Source organism: Dama dama, chromosome 26 (genome assembly GCF_033118175.1).
Source record: "Dama dama isolate Ldn47 chromosome 26, ASM3311817v1, whole genome shotgun sequence".
NCBI lineage: Eukaryota > Metazoa > Chordata > Mammalia > Artiodactyla > Cervidae > Dama > Dama dama.
In genome coordinates this window covers 35,247,041-35,274,710 of record NC_083706.1, presented here as the reverse complement: position 1 = coordinate 35,274,710, position 27,670 = coordinate 35,247,041, and the positions used below count along the sequence as shown (strand labels likewise).

The window sequence follows — 27,670 nt, the reverse complement described above, 5'->3', positions numbered from 1 at the left end:
TCCTCAGATGCCTTAAATGTGTTAGAATCAAGTTGAAGGATGTCTATAATATACAGAGAATGGATCTAGCAAAGCTCTAATTAAAGAGGATGTCATTGTTTCTTCATCTCTTCAGTTGTACAATTTCTAGCGAGGGTAAGTCTGTGAAAACTCATTGATGTGGTCTAGAGAGCTATAATTGCAAGAACTTAAACTTCTTTAATGTTGAATTTGAGTGAAAAGCCATCACCAATTTAGAAGAGTGCAATTCTCCTTTTATCTGTGCAGACGAAATGTAACCCAGTAGAATTTCCCTTGGAATACATGTGGATGCCCAGGAAAATATGAAACACCCAAAATGTGCATGGATATATAAAATAATGAACAAGTTTTGATGTATTTCAATTAAATTTTTTCACTCCATGTGTGTGAAAGTAAGATCTGACATAGAAAATATTTCTGGATTGTATTTTCTTTTTTCTGGATTGGTTTTTTTCCTTTTCTGTTAAAGCTCTATCTTTTAAAAAATATGCAACTGTATAAAGACACAGAGAACTGAAATTTGCATTGCAGTAAAATCTGAGCAATTGTATGATTAAACAGTTTCCTCCTTCCCTAAAGACATGTGGATAATAAAAATAGCCCCTGGAATCATTTAATGGAACTTTTTTCCATTCAAGCATTCAGTTGTGGATGAGTTTGCCTTGTTAAAAAATTAGTTATGTTATCCTAATTTTACTGTCACTTTTAACTTCTAAGTATTATATAAAGAATTAAAAGGGTATGGAAGTACTATTAATGAAGTTTGAAGCAAACATCTCTCTTCTAACATTTTTTTTTTCCTTCAATAAAACACTAAGTTGTGTTTCCCAGGTGGTGCTAGTGGTGAAGAACCCACCTGCCAATTTTTAGGAGATGTAAGAGACTCAGGTTCAATCCCTGGGTTGGGAAAATCCCCTGGAGGAGGAAATGGTAACCCACTCCAGTATTCTTGCATTGAGAATCTCATAGGCGGAGGAGCCTGGTGGGCTATGGTCCACAGGGTCGCAAAGAGTGGGATGTGACTGAAGTGACTTACACACACACAAAGTTGTAATAGTTTAATATTTATTCTCTTGTTGCTCTGTTTGCTTTTATTTTTATCCACATGACTTCAAGTCCATGCTGTGTGGGTAAAAGGTAATTCAACATCCTAGGACATTCTGTTTTTGATTTCATATCAGAATGCCAAGGGGGGATATGACGATGTTTAAAGTCCTCTGAAAGTGAAAGTGAAGTCGTGTCTGACTCTTTGTGACCCCATGGACTGTAGCCTACCAGGCTCCTTCATCCATGGGATTTTCCAGGCAAGAATACTGGAGTGGGTTGCCATTTCCTTCTCCCGGAGATCTTCCGGGCCCAGGGATTGAACCTGTGTCTCTCCTGCATTGTAGGCAGACGCTTTACCATCTGAGCCACCAGGGAAGTCATTTTAGAGCCCTCTAGTGCTTATCAACTGCCCAAAATTAATTTTATTCTGAATGTTGTTGGTTTGGATATATTGAGTTTTCAGTTGCCAAAAAAGTGTTGGTAATACTGAAGGTTTTACATTTTTCCATCTCGTCTGATCCAGTTTAGGAAATGGAAGCCTCATAAGTGGAGATGCAGAAGCCTTCAGCTGCTTCTATGTTACTGACACTTTGAGGTAAAACAGCATATATTCTGCCTTTGGTTATGTCCTTTTAAACCCTTGTGTTTCATGTCTGTCAAGCCTTGCCCTCTCCATTGCACTGGAGCATTTGAGGTCAGAGCTCTGCCTCCTATTTCTTTTGTGTTCTCTCTGAGTCCCTAAAGTGAAAGTAAAGTCACTCAGTCATGTCTGACTCCTTGTAGTCCCATAGACTGTAGCCTACAGGCTTCTCCATCCATGGGATTTTCCAGGCAAGAGTACCGGAGTGGGTTGCCATTTCCTTCTCCAGGGGATCTTCCAGACCCAGGGATTGAACCCAGGTCTCCCGCATTGTGGGCAGACGCTTTACCCTCTGAGTCCCTAATTAGTGTCCAAAAATACTTAAGTGAAATGAACTGTTAATGTTTGATGGTAATTACCATTGCCAAACAGTTTGGTATTATAGTTTATGTCATTTCTTTCTTTTTTTTTTTCTTAATTCTTAGAATCAGGATCTACATAAGGTTTATTGCAACTCGTTGATATTTACCTTTTTAAAAATAATTATCTATTTGGCTGCCTTAGGTCTTAGCTGCAGCATGTGGGATCTAGCTCCGTGACCAAGGATTGAACCCGGGTTCCCTGGCACTGGGAGCACAGTCTCAGCCACTGCACTACCAGAGAAGTTCCGTCACTAAGTCATCTCAACCATCTGTATTTCTCCAAAGCAGTTTCTAAAGCCCCAGTGAATTATTTCATGTGGTAAGGCAATTCATTCAGTTGTCCTCAACCACTCACTTTTAGTTTTCTTAATTCAAGTAGAACCTACATTGGTCGTATTTTCTCCTTGCTCACAATTCTTCCCAAACATCTGTCTGTATCTTTGTATACTTCTGTATCTTCCCAAACTTCTCTATCTCAATCTTCTCTGTCTTCCCAAACACCTGAATCTTTGACCTTCAGAAGGTGTTGCCTTCATTCCTCCAAAACAGTACTGTGTGGGTACTGTCTGGCTCATTTGTCTGGGGCTCTTGACCACGGTGAAGCCATTTGCATTTGTTTTGATTGCCCAGCTGCCCAGATATCCATGATTATTACATCTATTCCCACCTGAGTATGGCTTGCTGGGGTGGTGGGAATTGGGAGACCATACAAGTCCTTATGTGTATTCAGTTAAGTCAGAGAAATCACTCCTATACTTAGCCTAACCAAAAAGGAGAAATTATTGACAAAACTCAAGGTGGTTCTCAGAGGAAGAGCTGTGTAAACCAGGAGTCAGGTCAGCTCCTTGAACATGAGGGCTAAGTAACATCAGGTACCCTTTCTTTCCTACATTCCCCCCCATTTCCCTTCTACATCAGTTTAAGTCTTTCCTCCAACATATAGGCTTTTGAGATGTAGTAAAAACACGTGTTAAAAATATGACTGTTCCAGGTTCATATCCTTCCAGTTGTATAAAATAAAAGCCAAGATCTGTTTTTTTTTTTTCCCCTTTAAAGTCAAAACCCAGAGAGGGGGAACTCTAATGACTGAACTTGACCTAGTTGTTCATCTCTGTTCTAATTAGTAGAGTCAGAGGGATGGGTTCTCTCCTAGGCCCTGCCTGGGTCATGTGTTTGTGGTGGGAGAGATTAGTGAGGGAGTGGGAGTTGGTGACGTAGAGGGAGATAAAATTAGAGAGAAGAAGTATAAAATGAAATTAGAGGCTGAAATGAGCTCTTTGAATACTGCGCTAGCCTTCGGTGCCCGCGGGTACACATGGGGGCTGGTTTGCCGGAGCTCTAGCCCAGGGGTTGCAGAACAGCCACCCGCTTCCCCTACCCCTTCACTCACCACTACTTTATTCAAAAGGAAATTCGGGTTAAACAAAATCATCTTCTACACATGTCCATGTGAAATTTCTCTTATCACCCGGTGTTTCTGTTCTGTTAAACTTTTCATCTTTAAAAGATGTCTATAGTTGTTACACTTATTTAAAAATATCTGCTTCTTAACTCTCTGCAGCATAGCTTCTCCCCTTCTCCCTCTGAAACCATCTTGCCAGTCTTTACGATGGCCTCCTAATTATGAATTAGTATGGTTCCTTCTCTAGCTGATCTTCCTTTCATCATCCTTTCTAAGATTTCACACGCTGACTCTTTCCACATTTTTGAAACTCCCTCTTCCTCTGGATTCTGATTAATCACTTTTTTTCGTGGTCCTCTCTCTCTGTGCCTTTGCTGACTCCTTCCTTTTTCCTCTGTTTCCTACAAATATGGACATTGCCAAAGGTCTTCTTGACCTTTCTCCTCTGACATTCTTTAGACTCTACTTGAATAAACTCACCTTCACTCTTTTTAAAAAAATTATTTATTTTTAATTGGAGGATAATTGCTGTATACTATCGTGTTGGTTTCCGCTGTATATCAACGTGAATTAGCCATAGGTATATGTATGTCCCCTCCCTCACACCTCTCAGTCATCTTTACTCTTAAATCACAGTGGTTTCCAAGTATTCACCTCTAGCATATTTCTTGCTTCTGCTCTTCAGACCCATTGTCTTCAACAACCATTATACAGCTCCAATTTTATAGTCTCAAAATGCCTGAAACGCAACATAAGCCAAGCCAAGTGCTTTCTCTTGGTCCCCATTTCTTCCTTCTTTACTCTCTGGCTCAGTGATAGCATCATCAGAGATCAGCTGGAGCAAATCTGCTGTTGTGGCCCGTTGTCTGCTCTGCCCTCCTTCCATAGAAATACAATCCATATTTCTAGCTGACTAGTGGCCACTCAGAATAAAGGCTACTTTCCCAATCTCTCTGTAGCTAAGTTTTGGCCAAAGGAAAATGCACACTGGTGTGCCATGGGGCGGCTTTTGAAAATATCACTAGCATCCTTCCTTTGCCTTTATTTTCTTTATTCCTTCCTCCATCCTGCTGCTGGGAATGTGAGTGTGATGACTGGAGCTTGAGCTGCCATCCTGGACCACAAGGCTGAGGTCACGCCCCGGAAATACTGCATTTTGTGCTGGAAGGAACCTGAGTCTCTGAGGGCTTCAGGGAGCACAGCTGTTCTAATCCTACTTTGCCAACTTCTGGACTTATGCACAAGAAATTAAGCATCAATTTTCTCTAGACTTTGCTATTTTTGTCTTTATTACTCACAGCCAAACCTAGTCCTAACTGATATATCAGCCAAACCAAAACCCTAGAGTAACGTTAGACTGTCCCCTCTTCTCCAAGACCCACATCCAATCAGTCATCAAGTCCTATTGAATCTACCACTCTGGGATCTTTCTTCTTTTAAGCCTTTATTTTTCCAATCCTGTCCTTCATCCTTATCCAATATATGCTCCATACTGCCCTTGGAATGATCTTAGCATTAATCTTTCCTGATTAATTTCCTGCAATTATTGCAGTTATCCCACTGTCTATGATTCTCAGTATGCAAAACTCTTCGTGATCTGTATGTCTCACAATTCATTTCCCACTGCCCCACCATATTTATCATCTCCAAACTACTTACAGGGCTGGACTATTCCACCCCATTTCATACCTCTGTGATTTTACATGTGCTTGTTCTACCATTGGGCATGTCTAGATCTTTTTCTTCTCAACATTCATCTAGAACTTTTATTAAAATTAAAAAAAAAAAACACCACCATTCCTAATTTCCAAAGAGAAGAGGCCTGAGTGCTTCTCTCTGTGTCAGGGCTGAGGCTTTCATGTACATCTGTATGCAGTATTTACTCTCTTCTGTAATTACTTGTTTATGTGTCTCTTTTAGTCTATGTGCTTTTTGATGATAGGAACTATATGTTTTATCTTTTTATCATCAGTACTTAACCCAGTGTCTGGCACATGGTAAGTGCCCAGTGATTAAACTGTCTTTGCTTCCACCTTCACACCCCATCTTTATTAGTTTCTGACTGCCACTCTAACAAATTAGCACAAGTTTAGTGGCTTCGCACAATACAAATTTAATGATCTCATGTTTCTGGAGATGAGAAGTCTAAAATGTGTTGGAAGGCTCCTTGCCCTCTCTAGCTTCTGAGCTGCCGGAATTTCTTGACTCATGAGCCCCTTCCATTTTCAAAGCCAGCAATGACGGTTGCATCTTTGACGTTGCCTCAGTCTTGACTCTGACTATCCTGCCTCCCTCTTCCACTTAAAAGAAGAGCCCTGTGGTTACATGGGGGCACACCCAGATAATCCAGGATAATCTCCCTATTTCTCCCCAGCTGACTAGCAGCCTTAGTTCCATTTGCAACCTGAATTCTCTATTGCCATGTAATATAGCATATTCGAAGTTTCCAAGGATAAGGACATGGACATTACTGGACTTCCCACACCATGTCAACTCTAGTCTTATGACAGCAACCTCAGAGTGGTCAATTAAAAACATATGTTAGATAACATCACAGCTCTGCCTGCAATCAGCCAAAAACTTCTGATCTCATCTGGGTTCCAGGTCTCTGTGATAATACCTCTTGTGTCTTACATCATCTGGCCTTCTTCTTTCTCCCTGATCTCTGGCTTGCTCTGCGCCAGCCAAACCCAGACACACCAAAGAAAAGCTTATCCTGGAGCCTTTTCCTCAGATATCCACATGGCTAACACCCCAACTAACTGCAGAAATCTGATCAGATCTGTTCAGTGAATTTCTTGACAAAATTATATATGATGGCAACTCCCCCTGCTCTGACAATTCCATCACCTGTTCTATTTGATTTTTCCTACAGTCCTTATCTTTACCTACCTATTTACTGCTGTTCTTTTTAATTTTCTGTCTTACCCATGTCAGCTAGGGTGAGAGTAGGATTTGTTGTTGTTGCTCAATGTTACATCTCCAGTTCCTAGAAAAGTACCTGGCACAGAGAGAACTATCATCAATATTTTGTGAATGAAATCAATGGGTGCCTGCATGAAGCTCTCTTATTCTATCCAGGGCTGGAGGGGGTTTATGAGGTGAAGGAAAATGGAAGATCAATGTTAAGGAGAATGCCTGGATTTATCACACATCAATTTATTTATTTATTTGTGTGCCGTGTGACTTGCAGGATCTTAGTTCCCTAACCAAGAATTGAACCTTGGCACTGCAGTGAAAGCTCCAAGTCCAAACCACTGGACTGCCAGGAAATTCCCACAAATTTATTTTATAATGAAAGGAATTCTCTTATTTTTATCTTTAAACAAAGAGGCCCATATCAACCTCTAAGGACAGTCCCTAAATCAACATGACTAGTTTTTGGGGGAGTAGTAAGAATTTGCTCTAAAAATACTTTAGAAGACGAGAGTGTTCTGCAGCACGCAGTATCCTCACGGATGCTCTGCAGAGTTGGGGCCTCAGGGGCCCCACAGACACACTCTGGGAGCCTCAGAGCAAAGACAAGAGAGAACCGTGTCTTAATACTGATAGGTAGGTGTTCCCCCCCTCCCCCACTAGATGGCATGTAGGACCTTGGTTCCCCAACTATGGCTCGAACCCAGGCCCCCTGCACTGGCAGCTCAGTCTTAACACTGGACTGCCAGGGAAATCCCAAATTGATACATTTTAAATGCTCCCCCAATAACTTTTTTTGAACCATTTTCCTTCTTTTTCCTTGAAATCTTGAAAATGGCTTACCTCCCTGGATTAGCACAATAATGTTCCTGACAGAAATCCTATGGAATGCAAGCATTTAAGCGGTAAAATCTATACAATGAAAAAAAACCACAAGAAAGTTTATTGAGAAAATCTTAATCTCAAGTGAAATTCCCAGGGACAATAGGATTTTCCAAGTGTAAGCCTGAGTGAGTGAGTGTTAGTAGCTCAGTCATGTCTGACTCTTTCCAACCCCATGGACTGTAGCCCACCAGGCTCCTCTATCCATGGGATTTCCCCAGTAAGAATACTGGACTGGCTTGCTGTTCCGTTCTCCAGGGGAACTTCCTGACACAAGGATCGAACCCAGGTCTTCTACATTGAAAGTAGATTCTTTACCATCTGAGCCGTCATTTTTTGAAAGTAGTCTGAATTTCATACACGACATGTCTCGAGTTGGTTGACAGCTCTTTCTGGAGGCACAGCGAAGACCCTGGTGCAAAGACTTCCTCTGACTTTTCTGGGCCCCAAGTCATTTCTATATCTGAATCTATCTTATTTCCATCCCTTCTAGAACTTTTACCTCAGCTGTAAGAATCTTTATATAATGTTGAAATTGGAAAGGAAAAAACCCCCAAACACCAAAAAGACGAAAAAGGTGTAAAGTTTTGTTTTTCTGCATTTTTATCCTTGAAGCAGAAAAAGAAACAGCTGATGCAATCTAGTGTCTTTTCATGTTTATGCAGCATCTGTTTTTCAGGTGTGCTAATTTTATGTATAATTTTCAGAGGGTGGATGTGCACACTTTCTTATTATGGTCATGGTTTCAAGGTAGATGCAAATGTCAAAACATCAAAATGTACACTTTTTAGGCATATGCAATTTATTTATTTTTACCAATTATACCTCAATAATGGTATTTAAAAATGTTTTTTAAATGCACACACAGTCATGCATGCATGCTCATACAGTTCTACTTCTAAAGCTACACTTCCAAGAAACCCCTGTGACTATTTCAGTTAAGTAAATTGGAAAAATTTGCAATGCAGGAGACCCGGGTTCCATCCTTGGGTCAGGATGATCCCCTGGAGAAGGAAATGGCAACCCACTCCAGTATTCTTGCCTGGAGAATTCCATGGACAGAAGCGCCTGATGGGCTACAATCCATGGGGTTGCAAAGAGTTGGACATGATCGAGCAACTAACACACAAATTGGAAAAGAATTAGAAATTCAATTCCTTAGTTGTGCTAGCCATATTTCAAGTGCTCAAAAGCCATATATAGCCAGTAGCTCCCACACAAGACAGTGTCAGTGTAAAATACTGCCATCATGGCAGAAAGTTCTACTGGACAGCATTGTTTTAAAGCATTTTCCCAGCCACCCCTCTTTCTCATGCCCACGCCCCACATTTCCGGAGCAGAGGTCTTCTGCTTCTCAGTCTCCACATTGAAACAGGGCCATCTTTCAGAAATGCAAGTCTGCTTGCTACTCTCCTGCTCAAACTTTCTAGACAAAGGGAGTGAGGGAATAAATGTTTTTTGAGGCCTGGCAGATAAAAAGGGAGAAGGAGAGGGCAGGAAATGAAGACGGAGGGTCTTTCTAGAGCTGGATCTGCCAGCACCTTGATCTTAGACTACCCAGCTTCCAGAATTATGAGAAATACATGTTTGCAGATTAAGCCATCCTATCTCTGGTATTTGCTAAAGCAGCCTGAATAAGGTAATTGTGGAGAGAGGTACATGGGGTTGACTAAGACAGTTTATCTATGTACAATGCACTTGCAAGCATGCACACATATGCACACACACACAACTATTGATCCCAAATCTTGAGACACTCCTCTTCCACCATTCATCTTCCTATTTGACTCCCAGAGCACTGGTAGTTAGGCCTTCAGGCAGGAGTTCGAAAGACTCTTCTCAGGGCATCTAATCAGTCAGTGAAGAAAGATCTACAGATGGTGAAACTGGATAGCATCAGGCTGTCCAGATAAAACCTCTAATGGGAAGTGTTGGCTTGATAACCCCTCCCACCTTCTTAGAGACCCAAATTGATTTTTTAGCATCTCTCTTTTAAACATGAATAAACAACCCCAAACTCCCTTGCTTCTGGGGAAAGCTCTAAAGTGGCAGAGAGACACCCAAATAAAAAAAATCAGCAACATGAATCCTCAACATGAGGATTCATGTTGAGGTTTGATAGAAAACAACAAAATTCTATAAAGCAATTATCCTTCAATTAAAAAATAAATTTAAAAAATCAACAAATACAGTGTGTAGTCAACAAAAGCTATGTAGAAAAGGGATAATATATTTAAAACATTAAGAGGCTCAAGAAATGAGAGGAGATTGCATCTAGAAAATAAAAAATAGGATGCTATAAAATAGAAACATATAGCGAGCATAAAAGAGCTTTTGGAAATTAAAAACATGTTCACGTTTGAAAAGCTCAATTGAAGGGCTAGAAGACAAAATGAGGAAATTCCCAAGAAAGCAGAGCAAATAAAAACGCAAAGAGATAAATGATTAGAGAAAAGATTGATGAATTATAGGACCAGTCCAGACTGTCTAACATCTGAATAACAGGATTTCCAGACACAAAGAACAGAGAAAAATGAAGGGAATAAATTACTGATAAATAATTCACAATATTTTCTAGGCCTGAAAAACATTAATCTTTTGATTAAAAGCAACTATCCATGAGAGTTGTCTAAGATAAGGGGGCTGAAGAGCATCGTCATGGCCCTCTTCATAGTGATCTTACTCAGAGCTTCTTCCAATTTTCCCTTTGATAGGATTCCCATAGCCATTAGGGCAGAAGGCTAAGATTCAGGCCAAGTTCAATTGTAGTCACAGACGTTGTCCTGCAAAACCATCTGTAGTTTTCCACTATCTCAGAACTTTAAGGTTAGGAAAGACAGGATGGGAATGGCTGTACATAGGCAGTTTTGATTTCTTAAAGTTAAGCAAACGTTGTGTCCTTTTTAGCATCTCTAATACCTTCCTCGGGGTTTACAAATTTCTCTTGTCTCTTATAATGGCCATTGTCTATAACATCAATCTTTTCCTCAATTATATTTTTACTTATTTTTTTCTTTGTATTTTTGTTTCTTTGATTAGATTGTGAGTTCCTGAAGGGCAGCAAATAGCTGCCACTACTAATGAGTTCTTTAGTTTCTACATTGCATTGAAGAGTAGGACTGTCTTCCCTTCTTGAATCCTTATTATAAGCTAGGTTGAGCCCATTATAACTGTCTGACTGCTCATGTATAGCAGCTCAGTGAGGAAGGGTAGATTATTATCTCCACCCTACAGATGAGAACACTGAGGCTTAGAGAGCTGAATAAAGAGGCCCCCCAGGGGCTTCCCTGGAGGCTCAGATGGGAAGGAATCTGCCTGCAATGCAGGAGACCCAGGTTTGATCCCTGGGGGAAGATCCCCTGGAGGAGGAAATGGCAACCCACTCCAGTATTCTTGCCTGGAGAATCCCATGGACAGAGGAGCCTGGTGGGCTACAGTCCATGGGTTGCAAACAGTCGGACACTGAGCAACTAACATTTTCACTTTTCAGTGGGGCAATGGCCCAGATGGGAACTAAAGCCACGCCTGTCCGATTCTGCAGCTTGAGAGCCCAGGCTTTGCGCGATTGGAGCTCACCATTCATTTCTTTTTTGTTTCAAACAGAATAGTTTCCTTTCAGCCTCAGGAAGGTAAACTCGGGAATTTGTCACAAAAGACCATGAATGCTTTTCTGCCCTTTCTTGTCTGTTACAAGTGTTCCTTTTCACTCACTGAAGGGGCTGTGGAGGGGGCAGTAACAGAATGAGGGGCCACTGAAGGATCTTGGGGAGATCCAGAGTTTGGGGTCTGTGGTAACAATCAATATGCTAATCGCCTAAAAATCCCCAAACAATTTAACAGGAGTACTTCCAGTGTCCTGGGACCCACACTTTCCACTTCTATTCCTACATGGTGGGGGACACAAAGGCACTCTGTTTAGGTTAGCAGGGGGCCTGGCAGAGTTCCAGCCCAGTTCTCCCCACGTCCACACCCTTGTCTCAGGCCCCCCTGCCTGTCATTTCTCTGGATAAAAGGACCAAGCCCTCCAGCGGTGGGGAATGCCCACCACTCCCAGAGGAGGTTATGAAATCTGCTGCCCCAAGCAAGGAGACAGAACGAAAGTTGTTGGAGAGAGGGGCAGGAATGAAGAGAAGGGGCTGAAGGCTGATAAATGGGCAGAAATAATGAGATAAGAAACTGCCTGGCTAGCAAATGGTCAGAAATCTGGGAGAAGGAGGAGGAGGGGTCCCTGTGCAGAATGGGGGCCGTCAGGGGGAGGAAAGGGAGAGGGAATCCATCACAACCATTTCCAAATTATTCTTCCTGTGTCATCATTTTAAATGTCTATATAGTTGATGCCTACCAAAGAGTATGTATGTATCCAAGGTTATTTTAAAGCCATTAGAATGTTTAAATAAAGAGTGAGAAAGCACACAGTAAGTAAAACAGTTTCCCTTTCTGGAAGGCAATGCAAGAAAGGGAGATAATGTCTTTATCGCCACTTACTAGAGTGGAGCATTTAAAAACTGCCCCTTGACTGCTAGAAATAATATACTGCAGGTAAAAAAAAATTATTTTTAGGGAAGTGAACCGCTTTGCCCTGTTTCAGAGCTGTCATTCATATCCCCAACACAGCTGGACTGGAAGAGGATTTACACTGAAACTCTCCTGCAGGGAAACAGTCTTTTCTCTTAGTCGTAGTCTTAACTGATGTTAAAATAAGAGAGCACTCTATGCCCTAAGTAACTCTTCTGAAAGTTAGATGATGTAGCAAGAGGTTAACTCTGGGATATTATTTGCAAAAATCCAGTAACCCCAAAGCTTCAAAGGGCATCTGTCAAGAGTGATCTGCCTGAAAAAGAGCCTGACTAGGATTTAGTCCCACCAGTGGAACCTCATGAATGACAACCCAAGAGTTTTCTGCTTCTGTTTATTGGATTTCTTCTCCTGATTAAGGGACTCCTTGCTCCAGCCCAGATAATGAGGATGGAAGTATGCAGGAAACAGAATAAGAACGTCAAGATCTGGGACTTGCCTGGTGGCTCAGTGGAAAAGAATCCTCCCGCCAGTGCAGGAGACAAGGGTTCAATCCCTGATCAGGGAAGATCCCACATGTCACAGAGCAGCTAAGCCCATGGGTCACAGCTACTGAACCTGTGTTCTACAGCCTGGGAGCCACAACTCCCGAGCCCACGTCCTGCAACTACTGAAGCCTGTGCACCCTAATGCCCATGCTCCGAAACAAGAGAAGGCCACCTCAATGAGAAACCTGTGGACTGCAACTAGAGAATAGCTCCCACTTATCAAAACTGGAGAAAAGCCTATGTAGCAACAAAGACCCAGGACATGCATGTATGCTCAGTTGCCTTAGGGTGGGTCCTCGAGAATGTTCCTGGTCTTCTCTGAGCCTCAGTTCTGGAAGGAGGCGTAGTAAGTACATGGTCATAACTCAGTCTATCTCCAGGACCAGGGCTTTTTCTGTTTCAGGAAGTTCTGTCACCCAGACCCTGTGCCTGACACAGAATACTTTCATGAATGGACATTTACTTTTGCTCAAATTCTTTTCCTGCCTCTATTGAGATTATCATGCCATTTTCTCTTCTATTCAGCTAATATGCTGAATTGATGGCTTTTCATAATGCTAAACAAACCTTGTATTATTGAGATAAACTCCAGTTAATTGTGATGGATTATCTTTTTTACAATTGCTGGATTCAATTTGCTAATGTTCTGTTAAGAATTCTGAGATCTTTAAGATCTTGAGGGATATCATCTGTAGGCTTCTTTTCTGTATGATGCACTTGGTTTGGTATTCGCTAGACTGTGTGAGGCTCCAGGCAATTTTTTTTTTGCCAGGTCTTTGTCTATATAAATAATTTGATTAAAAATGTATTACAAAATCCATGAGTCTATGTGATGCATAGGTAGAAAAGAGATGTTCATGTATTTGTTTATTGTCTTATGGGTGCACAGAAAGTGTCCTTTCTATTATCCAGCTCTTTGAATTTAAGTCCAGGAACCGTTTCTTCCAGTTCTTTATTATCAGACGAGATCGGGCGCATTCAGGGTGGTATGGCCGTAGACTGGTTCTTTATTATCAAATGCATCATTTCTGGTTTATGTCTTGCCTCACTACCAGAAATGAAATAGCAATGCTAGTATTACTCATAAAGCTGGAACCTGTTCGCACTGTTTGCAGAATTACCCCTGCAATTCTATACTACTACCTTTTATTTAATGATGACCACACCATTAACTCACAATGTCACATGACCCATCTACCACCCATGAATACCGGCTTCCAGTGAGACACAATAACAGTTGTTACTATACTTTGTGGATGATGACCACAAATGCAAGTCTCACCCCAAGTATGCAGGGAAATGTGAATGATCTTTCTTTTCTCAGTCGTGCTCAATGTAGGGTTCGGAATTTCAGAGCCTAGATGTAGAAGTCTTTAGACTGTAATCAGTGCATTTTTAGAATGTAATCTTTCCCAGTGTTGACCACACTGCTGTTTTCCAGACATTGCCACTAGCCGGGAAGAGACGTGGGAGCCTGCGGGCAAAGCAAGAAAGGCCATCCCTTGTTGTACAAGGAATGTTCCCTGATTATCTGGCAGGACTAAACCCAGGGGCAGCAGGGCCACACCAGTCAGAGGTGAGAGGGAGAAATCAATCAGAAAGGCAATGGGTGTGCTGAGCAATGATTTCCAAACCCCCAGAGGAGACAGGAGACAGGCACAACCACTTCCAGAGGACTGCCTGTCACATGAAGCCTGCAGAAAGGAGTGGGTGACCAACCCCAAGGCTCGAGAGGGGAGGGCGAGGGGTAGAGAATTCTGCCACCACAGGGCGAGGACACCTGCTTCCTTCAGGGGCTGGACTCGTGAACGACTCAGTTGTCAGAATGTAGGTGGGTGAAAGTCGAGGCATTGGTCCAAATATGCGGCTCAAACCCAAGGGTTGGCAGTGAACTCTTAGTAGCCCAGAGACCTAAACTTGCTATGTGTCTGACATGTGTGCATGCTAAGTCACTTTAGTCGTGACCGACTCTGTGCGACCCCATGGACTGTGGCCCACCAGGCTCCTCTGTCCATGGGATTCTCCAGGCAAGAATGCTGGAGAGGGTTGCCATGCCCACCTCTAAGGGGATCTTCCCGACCCAGGGATCCAATGGGAGTCTCTTGGTTCTTTATCACCAGCGCCACCTGGGAAGCCCGACGTGTCTGACATAAGTCACTCAAAATCAGCATATCAAGGAGCTTCCTGGCGGTCCAGTGGGTAAGACTCCATGCTTCTAATGCACGGGGCATGGGTTCAATCCCTGATTGGGGGAACAAGATGTCACAAGCACAGCCAGAAAAAAATTAGCATATCAGGTCCATTCTGGAGGCCCAATATTTCACGACCCCTCAAAAGCAATATTGTATTAGAAAAGAAGAGCAATCTGCTTGCCAGTCCTCCTTCCTGGAATTGGAACCTTGCCACGGGCTCTTGGAACCTTGCCACGGGCTCTTGGGTTGACCCTATAGGTATGAATCCCATGTGCAAATTTGGCATGTGATTGAGCCCAGGTGAATGGTAGAGAGTCAGGTAAAAAAAAAAACATTGGACCAGGACTTACGAGGGTCCAGGCTCAAGGCACTCTGCCTAGGTGGCACTGCTAGCCTCAACTGATCCCAGACACCAGGGGACTTAGAAAATCTTGAGGAGTGCCCTCCCCTCCCAAAGTGTGGGGCTTCCTGAAGCTTCAGAGCCCAGAGCAAAGACCTGCTTGCTGGCATCTAAGGGCAGTACTGGATGTCAGGGTGATGCTTGCCTACAAGAACGAGATGGTTCCTCCTTCCTCTGTGATCTATAAGTGTTTATACAGGATTGCTATTCTTCTTTAAATGTTTCCTCCCAGTTTTATTGATATATATAATTTTTATATAACATTGTATTAGTTCAAGGTGTATAGTATAATGATGTATGTATATACTGCAGAATAATTAGCATAATAAGTTAATATCCATCATCTCACAGAGTTACAATTTATTTTCTTGTGATAAGAATTTTTAAGATTTACTTTCTCTCAAGCACACAATAGAGCATTGTTAACTACAGTTACAATGTGGTACATTACATTGCCCAGTCTGATTTATCTGATAATTGGAAGTTGGCAACTTTTGACCACTTTCACTCATTTCCTCCATCTTCCACTCCCCACTTCTGGCAATCCCCATTCTGTGAGATCTTGATAGCGGAGATTGTATTATTTCTTAAATGTTTCACATTATTTTCTAGTAAAGAATTAAAGCCTCCTGGGCCTGGAATTATCTTGGTGAGAATTGAATCAGGAATTAAATTTATTCAATTTTTATAGGATATTCAGGTTTTCCATTTCTTCTTGAGTCCATTTGGTAATTTTTGCTTTTCAAGAAATTTGTCTCTTTTACCTCAATTTAAATTATTGGCATAAATTTGCTCATAATATTCTCTAATTACTTTTTTAATGTCTGTATGTTTCCAGTGTAGTGCAAGATTTCCCCCTTTTCACTCCTAATGCTGGTTAATGTTTGTCTTATTTTATTGATCAGTTTATCTAGAAGGTTATCAATTTTACTGATATTTTCAAAGAATCATTTTTTAGTTTCTTTGAATTTCTCTATGCTTGTTCATTTCCTGTTTTGTTCATTTTTTTTCTTCATAGTTCCTTCTGTCTTAGACTTTAGGCTTGTTTTGATTTCTTCTTTTACCTCTTAAGGCAGAATATTAGAGCATTGACTTTAGAACTTTTTTTCCTAAAATAATTATCTGTAGATATGCATTTTCTTCTAAGCACTATTTTAGCTGTAGCACACCTGGGAAGCTTCTATATCCTTACTGATACCTTATTTAACTGTCCTATCAATTACTGAGAGTATTGACATATCCAACTATAATTATGAATTTGCTGATTTATTTTTCAAAACTATGAGGCTTTACCTTACATTTTAAAACAATTGTTAGTTGCACACACATTTACGATTGTTATGTCTTTTTGACGAATTAGCTCTTTTATCATTACATGTTCTGCTTTATTCTTGTTAGTGTTCTTTGTTATGAAGTTTATTTTGTTAGTTATTAATTAAGCTACTTCAGCTTTCTTAGGACTAGTGGTTATTAATTAAGCTACTTCAGCTTTCTTAGGACTAGTGGTGCATGGTGTATCTTTTTAATCCTTTTATTTTTAACCTGTAACTTTATTTTAAAAATTAATTTCTTGTAGGCAGAATATAGTTTGGTCTTACCATGTCTCTCAGTCAGAAGATTCCTATCTCTTATAGAAATACTTAGATTCATGAAATTATTGAAAGGTTGGGTTTAAACCTATAATCTTATTATTTATTTTCTATTTATCCCATCTATTTTATGCTTCTCCCATTTTCTTGTTTTCCATTAGGTTATTTTTATTAACTTTACTGAGAAATGATTTATGTATGATAAACTACATTCTCTGAAAATGTGAATTTGAGCTTTAATACTTGCATACACGTAATGATTCATCCCTACAATCAAGATAAAGAACAGTTTGATAACTGGGCTTTTTAGTATTCCATTTTATCCTTAGGGGCTTCCCTGGTGGCTCAGATGGTAAAGAATCTGCCTGCAATGCAGGAGACCCGGGTTCAATTACCGGAGGGAAGATCCCCTGGAGAAGGGAATGGCAACCCACTCTAGTATTCTTGCCTGGAGAATTCCATGGACAGAGGAGCCTGGCTGGCTTTAGTCCATGAGGTCGCAAAGAGTCAGACACAGTTGAACAACTAACATTTATCCCCACAATTGGATTATTAGCCATGTCTCCCTTTTTTTTTAGCAGTTACCTTCAAATTGCATTTTTAACTGAGAGAGTTTGTCTTCAAAAACACTATACTGATTTCTGAATAATGGAAGCGTCTTACAAAGGTTCCTTGTCCCATCCCTTGTGCTACAAGTTTTCATACATTTTACTACTACATGTGCTTTAAACACCACAACATACTGATTAAAAACGGACTATCTTTTAAAGAGATAATAATATGAGAAAATGGTATTTAACCACAAATTTGTGGCATTTAACCGCAAATTTGCCATTTTTAATGTTTTTCATCCAGTGTGGACACCCAGACTCTCATCTGGTATCACTTGCCTTCTGCCTACACTGCCAGTATAGTGTTGATGGCAGATTTTTTTCAATTTTTGTCTCAAAAATTTTTTTATTTTGCCTTAACTTTGGAAATGTATCTGTCTGGATATGTAACTCTAGGCTGACAATTATTTTCTCTCAGCACTTTAATGATGTTCTTCCATTTCTCTGCACTTGCATAATTTGTGAGAAGAAATCTGTGATTCTTAGATGTAATCTTTCTATGTGATTTGACTTTTTTCTATGGACGGTTTTAAGATTTTCTGTTTATGATATGCTTTCAGTAACACGACTATTATTTCTCTTGATGTGATTTTTTTTTTTTAATCCAGCAAGGGATTTGTTGAGCTTAGATTTGTGACTTTATAGTTTTCAACAAAACTGGAAAATTTTCTGTTATTATTTACTCAAGTATTATTTTCTGCTTCCTCCCCATCTCTTCTTTTCTTCTTTTTTAAAATAAAATTTCAATTATATATTGTTCCACAAGTCACTGAGACTGTTCACCAGCCTCCCCCCCCCACCTTCCTGTTCTCTGCGCTTCAGGATGTAGCATTTCTACTGCGATGCCTTCACATTCACAGATCCTTTTCCTCATACATTCTCTAATCTTCTGTTAATCCCATTCAGTATATTTTTCATACATAAAAGCTTTGCTTTTTTTTTTTTTTGCATCTTCCCTTTGTCTCCCAGTTATGTCAAATTTCTATGTGACTTCTTGACAGATAGAGTATATTTATAATTATGATAAATTTTGTTTGGATTTTTGTTTGTTTCACTCTTGGTTAAAGAGTATTGTGCTTTTTCTCTCAGGCAGTAAAGTTTCTGAGTTTAATAATTTTGAAGTTACTTTTAACACTTTTAAAGAGTGGGACTTGAATAAAATTTATTCAAGGTCTGTGACTCAACCTGACCCCTCAAGCCCCTTCTGTTCAATGAGGTCTATTTGCTCTGGCTAGTGTGAGTACGAATTAGTCCTGGCCTTACACGAGCTCTTGGATTTATTCAGGTTATGTGTCTGTGTGCTCAGTCGCTTCAGTCAAGTCCAACTCTTTGTGACTCTACGGACTATAGCTGCCAGGATCCTCTGTCCATGGGATTCTCCGGGCAAGAATACTAGAGTGGGTTGCCATGGCCTCCTTCAGAGAATCTTCCTGACCCAGGGACTGAACTCACGTCTCTTGCGTCTCCTGCATTGGCAGGTGGGTTCTTTACCACTAGCACCACCTGGGAAGCCCCTATTCAGCTTACAGTTCCTCATTAATTGTTCTTTTTCTCAAACTGTAGAACTTCATTGTGTTCATGTGAAGATTGATGCTCAGTCAAAGACCAGAGGAAACTCTACGCAGATTCCTCGAGCCCCTTCTTTTCAGAGCTCTCTTACGTCCAATACTCTTTCCACAAATTCGAGCCACCTCAGTCTCCTTGAACCCTGGGCTCCTTAGCTTAGTGAGACCGCTGGACTTTGGTTGAGATTCCCCCTCCCAATGCTATAATCTGGGAACTGCCTCCAGGCAGAAAGCCAAGGCTGTCATAGGGCACATATAGTTAATTTCCCTTTCTTTAGGGATCATAGCCTTCAGCAGCTCTGTTCACCAATGTCCGAAAATCAGTACTTTTATTATATTTTAACAATCTTTTCTGGTTTATAGTTGTGGGGGAGATAATTCCAGATGCTATCACTTCCTCATGGCAGGAAGTGCAAATTCCCCAGACACAGCACATTTTCTTTCAACTTTGCCTTAATTTCCTACTTTAAGTGCAGAATATATGCTGCAGATTGCCAGTTTCTCTCACAAGTGCAAACTCTGTTTTTGGACTTCCTCCCTTTATCCCTACCATGCTCAATTCTCAGAAACTTTTATCCTGGACTGTCAACTCGATTCTCAAAATCAGTATAGGACCTCCTAAATTATAATTTAACTACTGCCAAGATTAGAGTCTCAAGTTGAGCGAGTTTAAATGGAAAACTCACAGCCACAATGTTATAGGGGATCTGTCTGTGGAAAACCATTTTGTAATAAAAATTCCAAAATGACGGTGACCATAATACAAAATTTATATATATAAAGAGAGTGGTAAAATGGTGATGAAGGACATTTGTGCTTCCCTGGTAATGCCAACCAGAATCCATGGTTCAAGATAAAACCTGCCAAATGTCTCACCTTTTGAGAACTGCCTTCTTGATGCCAGTCCCACATTTCGAGCTTTGCTGACAGAAGGCCTCCAACAGAATCAAGTTTCTTAGACTCCACTTCTTTGGTCTTTATAGAATAAAGGACACAGGGTGGTCAGGGGTATTAGGTCATCTGAAGGAAGGTTCCTGCAGTGTCAACAATGTCTTTTCCTTCTTTCCCTTACTGGAGAAGCTGGGAGACAGGAAGCAGGGAAATTTCTATTTATTCCTCCCTCTTCTGATGAAATCTGTGTTTCCCAAGTTCCCTTCACCCTCAGCACGAGCAGTGGGGTTGGAGGCAGGGTGGAGTGTCAGAGCATTTGCTGCTTCTGGAGCAGGACAACCTGGGCCCCCACCTTGGCTTGGCCGGTATTGAAGAATGCCTGCCATGGGAGGCAGCTGGGGCGGGACAGAAGCAGAACTTCTGGGTGGGTTGCTTGTCGCCTTGGGACTAGGGGAGCAGAGGACAGAGAACTGGGTGAGGGTGGGCCCTTGCAGAGCCCCCTAAAGGGCTAAGAGTTTCATCGCCACTCAAAGCCCTTAAGCCCCTTGGTGTTAGACTAAGAGGCACAGCAGAGACTTGCCAGCTCTGCTGTCATTTGCTACATAAGCAGAGCCCCTTTCACTCTCCCCCAGCCACAGGGAAAGGCAGGGAGAGAAGTTTTGACTGGATTTCAAAAAGCACAGGATTAAATATTAAACCTCAATAGGACGAAGAAATAAGGTGTCTGGTTCAGGCAGGATAGAGGGTTGAGGGCCCAGGACATTTAGTGCTGCTTGAAAATGAATGAATTTCCTTCTTGCAAATGTCTATGTTGAGACAATTCTATCAAACTTATTAATATGCTTGTGCATGTATATAAAACCAGAGATAGCATTTTAAAAGCTTTTACATTGGGTTTGATTGCACAAGCTTGCAAAATTCCCTTGAAAGAATATTACTGCATGGATTGATTTGACTGAGGCTTTAAAAAAGGTGTATTTTCTTTTCTTTCTTTTTTTCTATTGGCCACGCCATACAGCATGTGGGATCTTAATGTCCCAACCAGGGATAGAACCCGCACCCCCTGCATTGGAAGCATGGAGTCTTAACCACTGGACCACCAGGGAAGTCCTTCAAAATGTACATTTTCAGTGAAGCTTGGACATAAGATGGCTACCTCTCTTCCTGGCAAAACTCCCTGTTGCAAACATAGACATGTGTTACTACTCCAAAATCCTTTGAATTATACTGGAAATCAGGGTCATCTGTCTCAAAAATTTTGCATTGTTTAGTTGATGGGGAGGCAAAGTGTCCAAATGTCTTTGGATGTTTCCATGGGGACGTCTTCAATGTTCCTCAGCATTTCCATTTCAATAAATCAGAGTCTGCATGACTCTGATGGGCTTGTCAGCACTGGGAAATTGGCTTGGCTTAGTGAAGGACAACAGTGTTGGTCATTCAATGATTAGAAAGTCACAAATATGAGTTCTAGCTATTACCATGTGGCTATGACTCTGTGTGGAGAAGGCAATGGCACCCTACTCCAGTACTCTTGCCTGGAAAATCCCATGGATGGAGGAGCCTGGTGGGCTGCAGTCCATGGGGTCGCTAAGAGTCGGACATGACTGGACGACTTCATTTTCACTTTTCACTTTCATACATTGGAGAAGGAAATGGCAACCCACTCCAGTGTTCTTGCCTGGAGAATCCCAGGGACGGGGGAGCCTGGTGGGCTGCCGTCTATGGGGTCGCACAGAGTCGGACATGACTCAAGTGACTTAGTAGCAGCATGACTCTGTGTGTGTGTTTAGCATTGCAAGACTAGCCCACAAAAACATACTAAAGTGCTTAATGATAACATATGATTCTTATAGCTGTTATAAAAAATTATCACAACTTAAATTTACTACCTCACAGTTCTGGAGGTCAGAAGTCCAAAAGTAAAGGTGCTAATAAGGTGGTGGGGAGTGTCTGGGGAAGAGTTTGTTTCCTTGCCTTTTCAAAGCTCCAGAGGCTACCTGTAATCTCTGGCTTGTGGCCCCTTCCTCTCATTACTCCAACTTCTGACACCATCCATGGTCAGATGTCTTGCAGTCACTGTGAGCCTCCTTCCCTCTTACAAGGACTTTTGTAATTACACAAGATACACTGGATAATGGGCTTCCCAGGTGGTGCGAGTGGTAAAGAACCCACCTGCCTATGCAGGAATGCAGAAGACCTGGGTTTGATCCCTGGGTTGGGAAGATCCCCTGGAGGAGGGCATGGCAATCCACTCCAGCATTCTTGCCTGGAGAATTCCATGGACAGAGGAGCCCCAAGGGTTACAGTCTATAGGGTCGCAAAGGGTTGGACATCACTGAAGCGACTTCGATTGCACACACACTAGATAATCCAGGGTATCCCCCGCATCTCAAAATCCTTACCTTGATTTTATGTCAAAGTCCCTTTTGCCATGAAAGGTAAGATATTGAAAGACTCTGGTGATTAGAGGATGTGGATATCTTGGGAGAATGTTATTACTATGTCATATTAACTAAAAAAGCAAAAAATCATATGATCTCATGCACCTGTAAAATGTTAAATTCAAAGTTAATCTATGATCATGACTTCCTATCTATTGCCCTCATTTCCCTGCCTTCCAACCTTATTGAGACTGCCAATTTCTGGGCCACTTTCTGTGTCCCAAAATTGGTCTTTGCTCTTTCTTTCTTCCTCAGTTCCTTCTAGACTCCATGGGTCATCCTTCCAACCATCCTTGCCGATGTTCTTAGCTCTTACCTGCTTGTTTTTTTTTTGTGATACCTTCTCTTCTAAACCAAACTTTTAACTTCTTTATGATGCCTGGCCTGTTGAGGTCTCTTGGAGGAAATTCCCAAACGGTCCTTGTTATCACTAAGGTAAATTCATGATCTTCGGGGGCCCTCAGCGTGGGCTCAAAAGCTTTCTATGTTTTCATAGTCTAGGCCACTCTTTTAGGGTATGTTACAAACTCCAACCCCATTCTCAGTTCTCTCCCTCTCTTCAGACAATTCTTTGAGGAAAAAAATTGCAGCCGTTAAAGCCACTAAAAAGAAGTCCGTGCATTTTGCCCTTGTCCTACAAACTCACTTCCAAGGCCTTTTGTCTCTTATTTTCTCCTAAGGCAATCCTGAATATTCACAAACCAGGAATATCCACAATTGATCTGTATCCCCCTTGTAGACTGTGTTCTATTCAAAATGGCATTCTGGGGAACTCCCTAGTGGTCCAGTAGTTAGGGCTCCATACTTTCACTGCAGGAGGTACAGGTTCAATCCCTAGTCATAAAGGCCCCCAGGGTGGCACCCCAGGCTTCAGGGTATAGCAAAAACAAACAAACAAAAAACGGGGGAGGGGGTCATTCTGTAATTGCTAGCTCTACTTCTTTACCATCCATTAACGTCAATGATTCCTCAAATCTCTGGAATCTAGATTCTGTCCCTACAATTTCACTAAACGAGCACCTGACTTACATACAGAAAAATCCAAAGTCAAGTTCATCACCAAACCCATTCCAGCCTAGCTCACCTCCATGCTTCTTATTTAAGGAAATGGTGCTCTTATTATCCTGATCTCATCTTGGTAAATCTCTCAACTGCCCCACAGTATATCAGCTATGAGACCTGAAGATTCAATTTCTTAATGTATATGTTATATTCAATTTCTTCATATATATGTAATAATCAATTTCCTAAATACATAAATACATTATTGTACATATAATATACATATCATATATAATATATACATACTTTCCCCCATCTCTATTATAGGATCAACTGTTCATATATATTTTCTTATATTTTTATACTTGTTACACTTCATTACTTTATCTGAAATTGTATGTGTTTATGTTTTATGTGTGTTTTTTAAGAGAGAAATCTAGCTTTTTCTTTTTTTTACCAAATAGTTATTCATTTGTTGCAGCACCTTTCAACCATTTATTATGCCCTTCCTGCTTTGAAATGCTACCTTTATTATTTATTAAATGTATATATATATATATATGTATATATATATATATATATACTAGGACCTGTTTCGGGGTTTGCTTTCTGTTTTATTTTTCTCTCTATTCTTGAGCCATACCATGCTGTTTTAATTACTGCATTTTTATAATAATGTTTTAATAGCACACATATGCTTTAAGTATCCTCTTAAAGGTTTTTCAGTGTTTACTTAAGTATTCTTCTGCTAAATGAAAAAAAAAAAAAAAAACTTTGTCAAATTTAGAATGGAGTTACATTGAACTTGAGCATCCCTGGTGGCCCAGTGAACTTATGAATTATTCAGACAAAAAATAATCTTTTTTAAGAATGAAGTCTTCTTTTCCAGAATTTAGTGTATCTTTCCATTTTTACTTGTGTTTTTTTAAAAAGCCCCTCAGGAGAAAAATATACATTATTTTGTCATGAAAAATTATTACTTTACTACAGTAATTATTAGATTTAGGCTGCTAGTATTTTATCTATGATAAGCCAAATTTTGCGCTCTTTTGGTTTATTTTGAGGGGTATATTAAGTCTGAAAAATAATTTGAGAAGCTTTTCATTGTGGTGCATCTTTGGCACAATTTCTTGTTAAGTGTTTACCTATTGATTTGCATTAATTAATTATTATTTCTTGTTTCAGAAGTGGAGCTAAAAGCACATCACTCCTCCCTGCTCCCTCAAGAACATGGATGGCAGATTTGTCTTTAAAAGGCATGCAGGGAAGAAGGTGAAGCATGAAAATCCTTTTGAGCACTGGTGGGGTTAGTTAAGCCATGGATCCAACCAAAGAGAGAAATCACAGGTAATAATTTTTTTCTTCCACTTGGTGATTAGTAGAGCAACTAGTCGAGTCATCCTGATGGATTCTGCTCCAGGGCAAGCCTGAGGTTTCTGTGGAGGGTCAGTGGGTGCACTGGCAGCAACTGGGCTGGGTGGGAGGGTTTTAGCGAATCCCCTGTCTTGGTACAGACAGCCCTGGGCATCCTGCCAGAAGTGTGGCCAGAGTTCAGGGCCTGAGGTTCCCAAAGCAAAAATGATCCACCATGGGAAAACCAAACTTCACCGCAAATCTGATCACAGAATCACATTTCAAACCTGAAAGCGGTGTGTGAATTCAGCGTGCTGCAGAGAAATGAGTTGTATCAGCTTTAGGTCTAAAGCCCCGCAGGTGTCAATTTCTTTAGGTGTGGTTTTGGTGGCAATAGTAGGAAAGTGCTATTTGTTAGAGAAGAGGCATAGTAACAGGGTCCCAGAGGAATTGCCCCAGAAAGCCCTGAGAAGTATTCCGTTCCTTGAGGTTTCTTCATTCTGAGTCAACTGGAGAAATAATTTCTTCTGGTGGTTTTGCTCCTTTCCTGCCTCCTGTTGAACGATATTTAATTTTCCTTTCTGTTAATAATATCAATTCTATAGTTATATAAGCCGTTTTTTAAAAACAAAACTTTTTCACTTTAGGTCAAAATATAACTTTTTTGATGCTGGATGTAGCTCACACAAACATCTCAGAAAAATAACAGTAACACTGTCATGGATATCTTTATCTGGTTTCTGACCTTAAAAGGGAATTTGAGATGACTATTGCTTCTCATAATATGAAATATTTTTATATTACTAATGGTATTATCAGAAAAGGTAAAATTTCTCAACTGCCTCAGAGCAACTATGGAGAGAATCATATGAGTTTTTCCTTTGTGTACTATTGAGACAATTTTTTTTTAAACAAAAATCATAGTATTAAGCCATCCTTGAATTTTTAGAATAAACCTCAGTATTGAAAAATGATTTCTATAAGTGTTGGGTTTATGTTGCTGATATTTTTGTTAAAGCAAGGAAAAAAAATTTCCTTTTGCTATGTTGGCTTTGAGGGTTTTATTAATTTTGAAAAATAATTTGGGAAGTGTTTCATCATTTTGTAACCTTGGAACAATTTAATAAACATGAGAATTGTTACTTGAAAGTTCTTAAGAACTTGCTCATAAAATACTCTGGACCTAATTCCTTTTTTGGAGATAGTTAACTGAACATTAAAAAGAGATCCTTCATGAATTTCAATCCATTACAGCTTTCTAATTCTTATTGAATCCATTTTCCTTGAAAATTGTACATTTCATGGGTTCTAAGAATTTGTTGCCATAGAACTTTAAAACGTATTTTTATAATTAAAAATTTGTTCACATCTGTGCTTATTTTGCCAAGTATTTTGTGTTTCTTTCTTTTCAGTTAGCGTATAAGTAGTTTGCATATTTTAATCCTATTTGTATAGATGAGATACTGCATTTATTAATATATTTATCAGTTCCACTTTGTTTCCTGCTGCCTTACTTAATTTTTGCTTTTATTTTTATTCATTCCTTGCTTATGTTTCTCTAAGATTTAATGTGTTTTCTGCTACCTATTTGGCGTATTATTTAAAAATCATTATGGTCAAAGATTTCTTAAGTTAGCTTTCTTTTTCATGAGTTAGCTTTTTTCTTTTTTGGGTTTATCAGAAAGATCCACATTTTTAAAACAAACGAACAAAAATTATAGGAACTCGAGCTTTCCCGATGGCTCAGTAGATAAAGAATCCAAGTCTCCTGCAATGCAGGAGACACAAGAAATGCAGGTTTGTTCCTGGGTTGGGAAGATGCCCTGAAGAAGGAAATGGTAAGCCACTCCAGTATTCTTGCCTGGAAAATCCCATGGACAGAGGAGCCTGGTGGGTTAGAGTCCAAAGGGTCACAAAGGGTCAGATACGACTGATGACTCAGCACAGCAGATGCTCAGTAAACCCATTTTTCGTGAAGTATTAATAATAGAAACAAAATCGGAAAAGAAACACCAGTGTTGCTAGGGGTTTTGAGATGCACTGTGTAGACACTGGGCTAAGGGTTACTTGCTGTTTATTCAAGTTATAGCTTGCATCTAGGAAATGTTCACAAGGTTAAATCATGAGATCCAAGTACACTCAGGGTTTTCACTAAATCAATGCAATTATTACTAATATTGCCTGTTTAAGGCAATCGTGACATTATTGCAATAGGGAACATCGGCCCCATTTCCTCCAGGCTTATGCTTACGTTACTCAGTATAGGAAAAAAATAAATACACAAATGTCTTGCTTCACATCAGCCCCTTTGATTTTCACATATTTTTCAACAAGAAACACAATAGGATTCTTTTCTTCCTTGAATAAATGGAATTACAATTGCAAAAATTAAAATCCAATGACCAACTTTAGTTGTAAAAACTAGAAGAGTCAGAAAAAAAAAGATGCTATCATCAATAATGATTTTGGAAAGAATTCTTTAAAACACAATTGAGGGGAAGTTATTTTGGAAATATCCATATTCTATTCTTACACATATGTCTCCATAAAAGGTGTTCCCTTCCTTTGGGGCAGGGAGGCAGAGGCTGGTTCCACCATTTTCTTTGAAGCTTCCTCTCCTCCATCAGCGATGCCCAGGGGGTAATGAGTCTTCAGTCGTAGCTCCATTCTGCTCTTCTGTTTAGATTTAGATCTCATTGCAGTTTAGGTTTCTCTTTCTCCTCTTCCATGCCTGGAAATACAGGCAAAGTACTTTATGTGGACATCAGATTCAGCAGGAGTAGGTTTAAAAGAACTCTCATCTCACCACGCTTCTTCCCACCCACCCTTCATGTCCATCCCTTTTCTCCTAGCTAAGAAGGAAAGTCGCTCACAACTTTCTCCAGAAATTTCCTCAGTGACCTCCCTCTCCTTCCTTCCCCCCAAATTGGGACATAACATCTTTGTGGCACACCCAGCTCTTACGGCCTCTGGGAGTCAGGAACACAAGTTCTTGACTCGTTGAGTTTGCACAGAAATCCCAATCGGACTGCCTTGTAACCAGCTTCTAGTAACAGGAGGTGTGGCGCTGATGAGTTTCAGAGACCTCATTTATTTTTATTTTACTCATGACTCTTACCAAAGCAAGGACTCTGGATTTTCAAAAGTCAAATAATTTTTTTGTTTGTTTTGTTTTATTTTTATAAGCTCTCATAGAGAGCTTATTAGCCACAAGAACGATTTATTTCCAGACCCACATGTCCTTAAACTCGAGTTCTCCCTTTATTCAACCCAAGCCTGGTAGAACTATGTTT

The 27,670-nt window shown here is 40.4% G+C and overlaps 1 protein-coding gene and 1 long non-coding RNA gene across 5 annotated transcripts in view; one reads left to right on the top strand and one right to left on the bottom strand.

Annotated features, from left to right (window-relative positions):
• LOC133047240 (uncharacterized) lies at nt 1–26,443 on the top strand. Its single transcript, XR_009690699.1, has 4 exons — nt 1–135; nt 1,592–1,663; nt 2,213–2,389; nt 24,210–26,443. It is a non-coding gene; the product is annotated as an uncharacterized LOC133047240 (long non-coding RNA).
• The window catches only part of AIG1 (androgen induced 1), a 264,454-nt gene continuing 263,218 nt past the window's right edge, over nt 26,435–27,670 (bottom strand). For all 4 annotated transcript variants that reach the window (XM_061130350.1, XM_061130348.1, XM_061130351.1 and 1 more), the window contains one exon: nt 26,435–27,108. In XM_061130350.1, coding sequence (XP_060986333.1) covers nt 27,071–27,108 — 38 coding nt within the window. In that variant the 3' untranslated portion in view covers nt 26,435–27,070. The remainder of the gene's footprint in view (nt 27,109–27,670) is intronic.